The sequence below is a fragment of the Pelmatolapia mariae genome, linkage group LG3_W (assembly GCF_036321145.2).
Source record: "Pelmatolapia mariae isolate MD_Pm_ZW linkage group LG3_W, Pm_UMD_F_2, whole genome shotgun sequence".
NCBI classification, from domain to species: domain Eukaryota; kingdom Metazoa; phylum Chordata; class Actinopteri; order Cichliformes; family Cichlidae; genus Pelmatolapia; species Pelmatolapia mariae.
In genome coordinates, this window is record NC_086229.1 from 40,450,911 (window position 1) to 40,464,519 (window position 13,609).

The following is a 13,609-nucleotide window of genomic DNA, read 5'->3' on the forward strand; positions in this document are numbered from 1 at the left end:
TATACTTTACACACACACACACACACACACATGCCTTCTTAAGACTGTCACGTGTATTTGTAATTGCATATTCATGTATTCATGAATTGCCTGTGCTCAATAAAAGAAGCGGTACTAGGAGTCCATTCCGAGGTTGGCTGGGTTCAAATGAAGGGAACAGTTCTTGACCTTGGCCGGCCTCCCTCGCAGGACTAAATATAAAACAGCTCTGTCTTGTGTCTTGTTTTGCCATGCAGTTGTTGGTCTTGTGTTCCAATGGGGTTTTTATGCTTTAATAAACCCAACACCTGGTTCTGCCAGAGGTTTCTTCCTGTTAAAAGGGAGTTTTTCCTTCCAACTGTCGCCAAAGTGCTTGCTCATAGATAACACACACCAATTAGTTGTCCTGCAGGAATGTCCTAAAGACATAAAGACCTGTATGGCCTCTAACTTTCTGCTTCTTAATTAAGATACAAAGGAGGTTATTTTACTCGGCCCTGAAAATCTTAGAAATATGGTATCTAACCAGATCCTTACTCTGGATGGCATTACCTTGGCCTCCACAAACATTGTGATGAACCTTGGAGTCATTTTTGACAAGGATATGTCCTTCAATGCACACAAATATGCAGGACTGCTTTTTTTCCATTTGCACAACATCTCTAAAATTAGAAATATCCTGTCTCAGAGTGATGCTGAAAAACTAGTTCATGCATTTATTACTTCTAGGCTGGACTACTGTAATTCATTATTATCAGGATGTCCTAAAACGCCATGAAAAGCCTTCAATTAATCCAAAATGCTGCAGCAAGAGTAGTGACAGGGATTAGAAAGAGAGAGGATATTTCTCCTGTCTTGGCTAAAATCCTGCTCCTCACATACAGCGTATTAAATAATCAGGTCCCATCTTATCTTAATGACCTTGTAGTACTATATAACCCCATTAGAGCACTTCGCTCTTGCACTGCATGCATAGTTGTCGTTCCTAGAGTATTTAAAAGTAGAATGCGAGTGAGAGTCTATAGTTTTCAGGCCCCTCTTCTAAGGAACCTGTTTCCAGTTTGGATTCGGGAGACAGACACTATCTCTACTTTTGGACCAGGTAACCCTGAATCCTCCCTTAGTTTTGCTGCAATAGACTTAGGCTGCCGGGAGATTCCCATGATGCACTGAGTTTTTTGTTTCCAGTCACCTTTCTCACTCACTATGTGTTAATAGACCTCTCTGCATTGAATCGTACTTGTTATTAATCTCTGTCTCTCTTCCACAGCATGTCTTTATCCTGTTTTCCTTCTCTCACCCCAACCGGTTGCAGCAGATGGCCCCGCCCCTCCCTGAGCCTGGTTCTGCCGGAGGTTTCTTCCTGTTAAAAGGGAGTTTTTCCTTCCCACTGTCGCCAAAGTCCTTGCTCATAGGGGATCATATGATTGTTGGGTTTTTCTCTGAATGTATTATCTTTGGGTCTACCTTACAATATAAAGTGCATTGGGGTGACTGTTGTTGTGATTTGGTGCTATTTAAATGAAACTGAATGGAATTGAATTGAAAAAAACAACTGCCTTAGTGCCACCTTTCAGAGAAAGTGAGGTTGATTCTTACTTTAATGTCTTTGAGCATGTCACAACCACTTTCAAATATGTTTGGTATTTATTATTGCAATGCAAATTGGTGGGAGACCATAGAAACTCCACACTGAAATGCCCTAGCCAGATGTTGGAGTGGAACCTTTTTGCAGTGTTATGTTAGTTTCAAACTCACCTTTGCGTGCTTGTTGTAGTTGTTCCACAAAATAATTGCAGAGGATCATTAGTTCATTATGGTTAACTGATTTCTTCTTCATTAAATTTTCAGCATCTACAAAGAAAAGACACTCAATCACAACATTTCAAATGATAAATAACATACACATAATAATACTATTTATTAAAAAAAACATAAATGGAGGAAAAATATTTGTTTTTGAACTCATCAAATGAGTGTAGCCATACATACACTGAAAAAAGTCTTGTGTTACCATAGGCTTTAATTTTCCAAGGACTTTAATCTCTGCTTCTGTCATCTGCATTTAAAAAAAACATGAAAATGTGAACATCAATTCAGTAACAAACAGAAGCAACTTGTAACAGTGCTGATAGCTTAGTGGAGTGTTTTCATTTTATGGGTAAAGTTTGATTGTGTTTTAGAGGCGTGGTGCTTAATCCTTGCTGCTCCTTCTCACTCATCAGTCCAAATTGTAGGTCAGTTTTACTCTCAAAGATTTCTGATAACAAAACTTTGGATTTAAAAGTGGTTACATTAAGATCAAAGTTTGTGATAAAGGGTTTAAATGTTATTTAAGGCATTTGGACATGAACTAATTAGTTCAAAGATATAAAGAAACTGACTGTTATATAAACAGTACCAGTAAACCTTCAATTTAAAATTTGTATTTACATGTACATAAATCTCTTCTATCTTTCAATAGTATAAATGTAATTGTTTTTTCCTTTTTTTCTCTCTGGAGGATCTGCTGTGTGCACTTTATTGAATGTGGTTTTAAAGGTTTGTTTGCTAATGAAAATATGGTAATGATTTTTAACAATGTCTTGATGCATGCTCAATCATCTAGGTAAGAAAATCCCAAAAGGTTGATTCTGTTCATCTGGACGTAGCAGTTTTTGTGTGAGAAAGCTTTCATCACTCATCCAAGTGACTTCTTCAGTCTCAGCTGACTGAAAGTTTTAACGACATTGTTGTACATAACCTGCTGAGCTCTGATAGGTAACTCAAGCTGCCTGCACTGGCCTGCAATTAAAACTAACCTAACATAAGAAGGAATTGTATAAGCCAAACTAAAAAGACATTAAAGCATCATCAGATAGTTTTCTTGCTGGTGACATATTGCATACACACTACCATCAACTTTGAAATGTACTCATATATCTTAAAGTGATTCCTTTTCTCATATTGAACATTTCATGCGTTTTCTGTTTTCTGTTGTGAGAAAGATATGGTTTTAAGAGATTTAAAAATATTTTTTTCTGTGTCCCCAGATTGAGGGAACTGGGGTTTTACGTCCTACACAGAACTATTAATCATTATTTATGTTGTTAAGCAGACAGATATGTTAAAATGCAGCCGTGTTTCTATTTAAAACTTAAATAATAAATAATAAATACAATTTTATTTACATAGCACCTTTCTAGACAGAATCACAAAGTACTGCACCTACTAATTATATTACTGCAGAGGTCGTTGACCTTAATAACACACAGTTATTGCTGTTTTTAGGAGATGCCTTCTTTGGGGATCTGTCTGGCTCAGAAGTTGACGCCAGTCTCCTCCAAGTCCTTCCCCAAACTACAGCTCAATTTATGTTTAAGCCATTTGCTTTTATCTACTAAAAAAATGCTATCAAACCTAAAATAAGGAAATGAGCCCAGCTGGTAAGCACTGTACACTGTGACTCGACACACTAAACAATAAGCATGGATGTAAGGTTTTGATGAAAATTGCCACTGCATTACTCCTACGAGAATATGGATAATGACAAAAGTAAACTGTGAAGTTGAACATAATGGTGTGTGTAATTGTAGGTATGTGGCACCACAGTGTGGTGCAGGGTGCTGTGGGTCATGCACAAAAAAACTTATACTAAAGGAGAATGTTTCAATTATACCATTTTGATGCATAGTTGATCATCCAGTGTGTGAATGTGCGTGTGAATAGGTGGATGACTGGTTGTGTAAAGCGCTTTGGGGTCCTTAGGGACTAGTAAAGCGGTATACAAATACAGGCCATTTACTGGCCATTTACCATCCAGGAAATTCCATGAAATTGATTCGGTTCATCTGTTTTGAGAAAGGTTTCATCATCATCCAAGTTACTTTCTCAGTCTCACCTGACTGCATATTTTTTTACCAGTACTGTACATAAACAGGGTGTAAATTTTAGGTAAATTGTATAATCAACTCGGTCATCTATAAAACCTGTACATTTCTGACTTTGATCCTCAACCCGTTGGTAGACAGCACTGAACACCACATCCAGAACACCTTGGATTTTGTTGAGAAGGTGAGAGATGTCATTATGGAGGCAGATGAAACCACGGTCTCGTACGACGTTACATCTCTCTTCACTTGTGTTCCAGTCACTGAAGTGTTAGAAAGGTGGCTTTTAGATGTGACTTCTTTAGATATTTACAAGTGTGGGACCATATCCAAAGGGCTATAACAATACATAATAATCAAACCATCTCTAACTGTGAAAAGCAGATACTTCAGCCAAATATCACTTTTAATATAACTTCTATAAAAAATTGTTATGACCTGTTTAGAGAATTTGGTGTCATGGACACAACTTCTTTGAAGAGGACTTGGGAAAAGGAATTACTTATAGGGATTAGTGACGAGGCCTGGGACAAAGTCTGGGAGAATGCTAAATCTCTTAATGTATTAAAGTAAAGGCTATCCAAATTAAAATTCTACACAGAGCCGACATATCACCTTCTCAACGCCATAAATACAATTCAGGCCTTTCTCCATGGTGCCCTAAATGTAAAATAGAGGTGGGCAACCTCACACACTGTCCATAGTCCTGCTGGAAAATACAACAATTTTGGTTGGTCATCAAGTTTGAACTGGATAATATCTTTACCACTGACACTGAATGCAATCCATTATGCATTTGGATTGGCGAATGACAAGATTAGGGGGACGTTTGGAAATCAGCTCTACGCACTGTTAACGTTCTGTGCAAGGAAATGTATCCTTTTGAACTGGATCATGTTCACGGCCCCATCTAGGCCTTCATGGAACTGGACGGTACTGGAATATGTGTCCTATTATCTCATAACCGAAGTTCGTGGATTTTCTATTTATTTATTTGTATTCTTCAGTTGGGTTGTTTATTTTGTTCTATTTATTTTGTTTTGTTCTGTTCTGTTGATTTTGTTTTGTTTAATGATGGTGTTGGTGTAAAGTTTAAAGCACAATAAATACATGGAAGACAATAAAAACATTGGTTCTAACTAGGGCTGTCAACTAGAGATGTGCAAAACAGCCGATATTTGTATCTGTATCTGTTGAGGGGGGGAAAGTATTTGTATTTGTACTTTAGTAAAATTCAAAATAGGCTAAAAAATCCTTTTTATTTTTTTGCATTGCACTTCTAATTAACGTTATAGTATAAGTATTCTTTCATTACATCCATTATAATAATTATGGATAAGCAGTATTAGTTGATGTTTTTCCATAAATCCAGCAATGAACATGTGACGTTATTGAAAAGAAAATAACATAACAGACATTGCCTCATCCATTGTTAATATAATACCATTGTGAACATTATGTCTGCCTCTGCTCATTTGACTTTTGCACACATTACATATAACTTTGGTTTCATCTGCAGCACTGACTGTAAAATGCTTCCACACAGAAATTGAGCACGTTTTTTGGCTGCTGGAGGACCAAGAGATGGCTCAGCTGCAGCAACACTCCTTTCTATTTGGCTTCCCAAATCCTGGTGGGGACCTTCAGCTAAGTCAATGAGTGACGGGAAGCTATGCTAAGGTTAACTGGCCTATAGCCTACATCTTGCTGTCTGCAAAACAAAAAGTAACTTAAATATACCATATAACTCGCACAAGTGCATACACCTACACAAGCATTGTTTTAACCTTTTTAACTAAACGTTAGCGTTACTCTGTCAACAGCCTATTGTCTAAATTACCAAGCTAAAAGAGCTACGTAAAAAGAGCGAACATGAGAGCACCCGATTGCAGCTGTCAATAATGCAGCACAATGAAACAATCTCCCGATCTTTGCGAAAGTTATAAACAGCCTCTGGAACCCAGTTATGATAGAAAAAAAATGTATTCAACAAAAATAGTGATGCAGTTCAGTCTTGTTTCGCTCAGCCGAGCCCTCTCTGCTGCTGTGTGGAGCAGCCTGTGTCAGTCACCTCTTTTACACGTCACTCACTCATCTGGTCATGCACTGCGGTATCATAAGGAAACTCAGCTGTTTGATATAAAGTTTTCCCTTTTTCCCGAATACAGATATTTTTAAAAGTATTTGTTTGAAATAAATATTCGTAAAAAAAACATGTTATTTGTGCCTTTCCGAATACCGTACTCGGGTTCAGCTCCACCCCTACTGTCAACGTTAAAGCATTAATGTGGATTAATCTGTGATCACAATTAAGGCAATTAAAAATTTTAACGCAATTAACCCATCTGGTGCACAGAATGACTCAAAATCCCTGAAATGTCTCTGTGAATGCATTTTGAGCACTTTGAACAAAGTTGGTCCATTCTGCACTCCAGATCGGTTAAATGCATTAATAATTTTAATTGCTTTAACTGTTAACGACGCGTTAATGATGACAGCCTTAGTTATAAAGCAACTTCATTTCAATTGCAATTCTCTTTATTGACTTATTCTACCCGCTGTCAGCCGCACACATCAACCACAACAACAACACTCCCACTCAGGACCCAGTACAACTTATGCAGAGCAACGTGCTGAGCCAATGCAGCTCTGGTGTGTTGGCTTGTACTGCAGCCGTGCCACATGTATGTTTGTTTTATACACAATGAATACAACAATGTTGACAAAATGTTTCGCAATGTCAAAGGCAACCGTGAGTGTGTTTGGTTTCATTCTGTAATACTAGACTGTTTTTTCTATGAAGGCTTGAACTTTCAGAGTGTTTAAACAAGAGAGAAAAGTGTGCAAATGTTCATGCCTGTCTGAGAAAAATGTATAAAGCGTGTAGTAAGGTGTTTTAAAGCCTTAAAACATCTATAATAATTGTAAAATATAAAGTTTGCTACTTCGTGGATTTCATCTATCGCGGGTTATTTTTGGAACGTAACCCCCACGATACCACTATATTGCAGTTGTGTCCTGCCACCTGTAGGTGACTAACTTTGGAAACATATGGGTAATTTTTTAGTGTATCCAGAGGTGGGTAGTAACGAGTTACATTTACTCCGTTACATTTAGTTGAGTAAGGTTATGAAAAAATTGTACTTTCAAAGTACCTTTTTTGTACGATACTTTTTACTTTTACTTCAGTACATTTGTGAAGAAGAAACCGTACTTTTAAGCCGCTACATTTGGCAAAATTCGACTGGTTACTTTTTTAAAAATAATTAGTTTAACACATTAGATAATACTGCTAATAATGGATCATGCTGCAAGTGAAGTTTCCTGTAACTCTTTTACCAATCAGATCTGGCCATGCAGTTACATGACCAGTTTGAAACTGTGGCGGGCAGAGCGGCCCAAATGTTTTAAAGTAGCAGACATACGGAAAGAAGACATATATGAAAACATGGCAGAGTCAATTGTCTACGCTAGAACTGAAGAGGATGAGCACCCTTGGCCTCATATACAAAGAATGCTTTGCTTAAAAGCAGTACAAAAGAACAGCCATCTCTTCAGTGTCGGTTTCTTCAGTGTGAGCCAAAATAACCTGACTTTTCAGCGTGAAAAAAACTCAACTCATGTAACTTGAGGAAATGTGTTGCGGTAAGTTTACTCTAAATATCTTTTTAGCTGTGGTCAGTTGGATATCAGTCTTATGTTACAGCAGCTGTGTCGAGCTCGAGCCCCGAGTTTGATTAAACTAGAATCACGTCATATTTTCGGCGCTACGTTATAGTGAGATAAGTTTGTGGGTGTTGTTTCCGTGGCTTTTAACTGCTCGCTGGCTAGCTAGTGTTATGTTTATATTGTTGGATTGTCATTTATGCTTAGAAATATATATTTACATATGCTTAGAAGTAAAATCATTTGTAGATTGAAAGAATGTCTCATCCTATGGAGTCTGGAACAAGTCTGTGTAGCTTGAAGAGGGGAGTGTGTTCACTCCTCTTCAGAGTATTCTGGCATAGATCACACACCTCCTAGGGTCATGAGAGAGGTTGTATCTTCTCTTGCTGATATGTGGTATGGTAAACACACATAGGTGTGTTTTAGTATAAGTGCCTTTTGTTTAGATGAACTGCTGGACTTCCAGGCCAGCAGGTTTAGGAAAGTCGTTCACACAAACACACACAAACACACACACACACACACACACACACACACACACACACACACACACACACACACACACTATGCACAGACTGGTACCTTTTGTTCACGTGTACGCCTATGTAAGACGTCATATGTTAATGAACTTATGCATATTCATGTAAGCTCAATAAAGAGCAGTGTTACGAGGGAACAGACCCTCTGGGTCTCAAGCGAAGGAACAGCGCTTGTCATAGTTCTCTCCCTCATGCACGAGTAACACAAAGAGCTCTGGTGACTTGCGTCTTGCTTTTTGCTGTTGTAGTTGAATTGTCTCGTTCCAGCGAGGGGATGTGCTAGACAGACCCATCAGCTAGCGTGAGCAATAAGCTAACAGCTAGCCTGGTTAATGAAGCTAGAGTTCCACGAACATGTAAACACAGCTGGTCTCTACTGCTTTAACTGTTAAAACATAAGCAAAACTGCGGTTGACAGGGTTTATTATGTGAAACAACAGCTTGTTTACTTTAAACAGTCTAGGCTAGCTTCATCCGTCTCCCTCCCCTGTGGTTGGAAGGGGCATGTTTCATCTTTTTGCAGCCACGCAGACTGAGGTGTTTGCCTGCTCAGGACAGCCATGGAGAGATTAGAGGCTACATCGCAGCTCCAGTCACGCTTCCATCACTGTCTTTCTCGTCTTTCCCCAGAGTAACAGCCAAACGGTGCAAGGAGGATCTATTGGCTAGCACTGCTTAGCCTTGCACACATTCTTATTTTGAACCTAATCTGGAATTCATTGCAAATTATTTCTGCGGGATGTGATTGACAAGATTTTGTTTTTCAATGAGAGTTAGTAAAAAAAACATCTCCAGTGTGATCAAATTTTCATGCCAAACATCTGTAGCTTGGCAGTGTATACAACACTATAATGCCTAGACCTAATTCTTTTGAAAACCATAGATCTTTCCACAGGTCTCAACTTCATCAGACATGACCTAGACACAGAGCTGGATGAGGCCAGCACAAACAGCAGCCTAACCAACAGAGATAATGGATCCACTGGATCAGGAAAGCCAGAAGCAGGGTAGCTGGAGAGGTATCTTTCATGTCCGTTCATTGGAGGTGTGGATGTATTGTATTACTTTTCCCACATCAAGAAGCTGTTGATCAAAGTCAATACAGCTCGTCCTGCATCTGAAGCCTATGAAGGACTTCTCAGTCATGCAGGACTCCTGTTCACTGCTAAGCAGTCACAGCTTCACAGAAATAACCTTGAGAGCAAACTGCTGCTGAAGCTTAACCATCACTGAGTGAAGAAATGGCACACTTTTGCTAAATATGCAGAAACAGATGCACACCCATAAGATTTATGGTAAACTGAGCTGCCTTGTATGTACATATGTTGAAGTTGCCTTGTTCTAATGTTTTCTCTGAGGCTGCTGTGCCATTTGGAGCAAAAATAAATATGAGGTTTACACCGTATCTTGTCACTTGAAATGGTTTGCACTGTTTCTATATTTTTATTACTTACTGTAGATATTGGTTAAAAAGGCTTTATGTTGTGAAAAACTGAAATCTGGAAATTAGAATTAGAATATATTCTATTTGAAAATACTAAAATGTGTATATTTATTTATTTTTGTTTGTCTGATGGCGTTTATTTAAATAATAAATTGTACATTACAACCAGTTACTACTTAAGTAGTCTTTTCACCAACTACTTTCTTACTCTTACTTGAGTAACTTTTCTGATGACTAATTTTCATTTTAACTTGAGTAATAATATTTTAAAGTAATGCTACTCTTACTTGAGTACAAGTTTTGGATACTCGACCCACCACAGGGCTCTAGACTAACTTTTTGCCACGGTGCGCGGTGCACCGTGGCAAAAAGTTAGGCAAACTCAAATTTTTCAACTGCATCCCTTAATGCTGCAGTTTTACATGTGCACTTTTTGGGGGGGGGAAATTGAGGTCCATACAGACAATATTCATTTGTGAATGATTAACTAACAATCTTGTGCTTAAAGTGCTTTGGCACTCTTTGGCAATATTGTAGACAATGTTAAACTTAATCATCACATCGGCCTCTTCTGACAACCTGTTTGCTGCTGCCTGCTGCTGAAAAGCAGTGGGGAGAGGGGGCACTTGGGAAGTGCATTTATTGCAGCATATAATGTGTTTTCTGGATACACTGTGTTTTTTCAGCGTTGAAAGATTGATGGCTCCATGTCAAAGCACTGCCTATGAATTTCAGACTGATCAGGCCTTAACTTAACAAAAAAGTTATCAATAGTTCTTTTCAGCTTTTCTTATTATCTACAGCTACAGCCTCTTCTGTTGGGCCTAAGCTACTCACTAGGGTTGGGTATCATCACTGATTTCTATAATCCATTCAATTCCAGTTCTCAAAGTCCTAATTCGATTCAATTTTGCCTCAGACAGTCAGAAATATTATAATTCTGATCATGTATCAGTACCGATACATATTGGTACTGATATTCTGCAATCTAGCATGATTTTAAAAAGTTTAAATTTCTTCAGTATTGAACAGCAGAAATTAGGCTTTCTTCTCCGAGGTCATTTAAGTGAAAAAAAGAAAAGAAAAAGACAGTGGCCAACAGCGCTGTAAAAAGTGGTAGACTGGTGGGTAATAAGCGAATGAATAATGCAGAAAACAGAGATGTAAGACGGGAAACTGTTCTTGAAGTACACAGAGAGAGAGCTGTGCATGAAGTGTGATTTTTTTCGTGGTGAAAGCAAAACAGCAATAGTGAGAGGGAATTCATGACGACATCTATCAAATGTGAAGCGTAGTTTGCTGCTCTTTTGCTGCTGGCTCGGTGAAATTTAGTTGGAGAGAGACAAAACCTGCAGCTCAGAATCTAGAGCAAAAAGACGTAAACACAGAGCAGACCCGACGCATCAGAATTGGTGAGCTCCGACACCGTGTCCGTCTATGGACCATTGGGTGAGAAAGCCGAAAAAGAGAAAGCTGATTCTGATGCGTCAGGTCAGCTCTGTGTTTAAGTCTTTGTGTGGTATCCGTGTACTGCTCTCATTTGCTGTTTGGTGGTTGTTGAAATAGTTTTGTGAGCTTTAATCTAAGAATCTGGCGTCTCTGGCAAAACACAGTTATATTTAAAAGTCAATTCAGGATTTAATTAATTGATATCGCTTTATTCAAGCTACTCACCTCTCTCTTCCACCTGCACTTTCAACTGGACCACGGCCAATCCGAGAGGTCCTGCCCCTGACTATTTCTGATTGGTTTAGTCCACGATAGGGGCAAAATATGTGTCTGTTGTTGACCACACGGAGAGTTGCAGAGATTTTTTTTTTTTTTTAATTTTCGTGTTACCCAAACAGTTGGTCGCTCTGGTGCGACCAAAGATTTATTTTAGTCACACCATTGATAAATTGGTCGCATTTGCGAACAAATTAGTCGCACTCTAGAGCCCTGCAACTCTGAGTGTATCCCCTGAAAGTTCTTGCTATTACTGGTGTTTTGAAAATGAACCAGTAAGAGCATAGTTTTGTTTTCTTTTTCATTTTAAGTGTGAAAAAGGTGAGAACATTACAGCTGGATCACTAAAGCATCAGTAATATAGGCCAGCATTTAATAATTGTCCATCAATAAAGAAGGACTTGGCAAGTTAAACAGTTCCTCGTGAGTCACACTTTTTGTAGTTTTAGTCAGGACTTTAATCAGGTTCTCCTACAAAATCTGCTACATTGTCAGGAATACTAGAAGAACCTGAATCAGTGGATATGTTGTCCTGCATTTGGTAAAATAAAACCATTGTCCTTTAGACAATAATTCTAATGGCAAAAGAACCAAACGGGACAGGCAAAAAACAAACAAAAAAAAAAAACGGATATGTTGTACTGCAGCACTGTTTAACAGCCCTAAATGACAGAAGAACATTATGTCTGCACTAAGTGAAACAGGCCTTATCTCCAAACCCACCCTTCCCAGCCCGGAAGATGGCAAGAGGCCATGAATGCAGGCAGTGAATGCACCCTGAACTTACAAATTTAGATGTAAGGAAGAATATAGATTACAGAATACAACATTTTAAAAAACGATAAAATGTAGTCTTTAAGATCTTGTGAGATGTGCACTTTCCTACCCTCATTCCAATCTCGTCATCATCTGAGGGACCTGCAAGATGAAAAGCAGAAAGACAGATAATGTGACTGCTCAGGATACTACTAGTGTTTTGTGTTTAGCTAGCAGATTCACCTTAACATTCTAATAAAAGAAAAATGTGCCACAGTTACCCACATCTCAGTAGTACCAACATTTGTAATTCAGCAGCACAATAAGAAACAAACATCCCGAGGTTCTCGATTAACCATAAAGGACACATAAAAACAACTAACAAGTGCTTAGATTGTACTGGAGGAAAACCACCAGGGCACACTATCACTGACCAGGTTTGAATATAAATAGAGCGTTCATGCCAACCTCAACCACTCTCTCAGATGACTGCCCCTCGCTGAGCCTGTTTCTTCAGGAGGTTCATTTCCACTGTGACCAAATGCAGTAACACACAACGTTTTGTGATTGTTTGGGTTTTCTCCATATTATATTGTCTCCATATACTTACCTTAAAATATAAAATGCCTTGAGGAGACTGTTGATGTTATTTGAAAAGATGTAAATAAAATTTGACAGAATTTCATAACTTTAAACAATCCTATATTTGGAATTTTCTTCTTATATGATTCAAAATGTCAAACAACATATTTGGAATCATAAGATTTTTTAGAAGACAACAAAAAAAAAAGTAATAAAGATGATCGATGTGATCAAATCTTAAAATTTGTAAACCTTGTAGTAAATTGCAGGTAAAATTCTGATTTTCTTATTTGCTAAGGAATGTTTACTCCCTGCCCTTTATGGGCTTACCTGTGATTTTTAAATGGTGGACCATTAAAGGGGTTAAGCCATACACGGGGTGAGGGGAGATGACCCTTTTTATCACTGGAGATGTTGCTAAAACGGTTGTAACCAGGAAGTCATCTATACACACACAGACACACACACAGACACACACACACACACACAGACACACACACACACACACAGACACACACACACACACACACAGTGCCTTAGCTTTTACAACACAACATATGGGTTTTGCAATGGGGGGTTGGGTAACTGTTTTCGTTCAATAAAAGACTGTGAGGGGAGACTGGAGTTTTGAAGTCGGCTGAGCTCGGCTGAAGAGCTTGTAACTCTGAGACCCGACCAGGCTTCCCTTACGCAAGTAAAAACTGATTGAGCTCTGATTGTCTTACTTTGTTTATGATGAGAAGTCTCTGAGTTAGCAAGGCCTGTGAGTGCAGGCCTAACAGTACAACTATAAATCAGATTGTTTCCACATACTCATGTCTGTGAAGGTTCTCAGTCATCCAGGTCATCGTAGTCAAAGGAGTTTGCAAAGAAAAGCGTCTGGACTTCTTTGAGTTGCTTGAAGACGTTTCACCTCTCATCCGAGAAGCTTCTTCAGTTCTAAGGTCAAATGGCCGAGAGTCCCAGATTTAAACCCAGTGGGAGTATCCCCCCAAGGAGGGACAAAGGACCCGCGGTGATCCTCTAATCTCATGCGCCCAGGTGTG

At 38.7% G+C, this 13,609-nt stretch overlaps 1 protein-coding gene across 1 annotated transcript in view; it reads right to left on the minus strand.

Annotated features, from left to right (window-relative positions):
• Nucleotides 1–13,609, minus strand: part of LOC134622792 (uncharacterized) — a 39,620-nt gene that overhangs the window by 12,317 nt on the left and 13,694 nt on the right. The window contains exons 6-8 of the mRNA XM_063468136.2: nt 12,112–12,143; nt 1,972–2,038; nt 1,738–1,833 (exon numbers count right to left, since the gene is read on the minus strand). Of these exons, the coding sequence (XP_063324206.2) occupies nt 1,738–1,833; nt 1,972–2,038; nt 12,112–12,143 (195 nt within the window). The remainder of the gene's footprint in view (nt 1–1,737; nt 1,834–1,971; nt 2,039–12,111; nt 12,144–13,609) is intronic.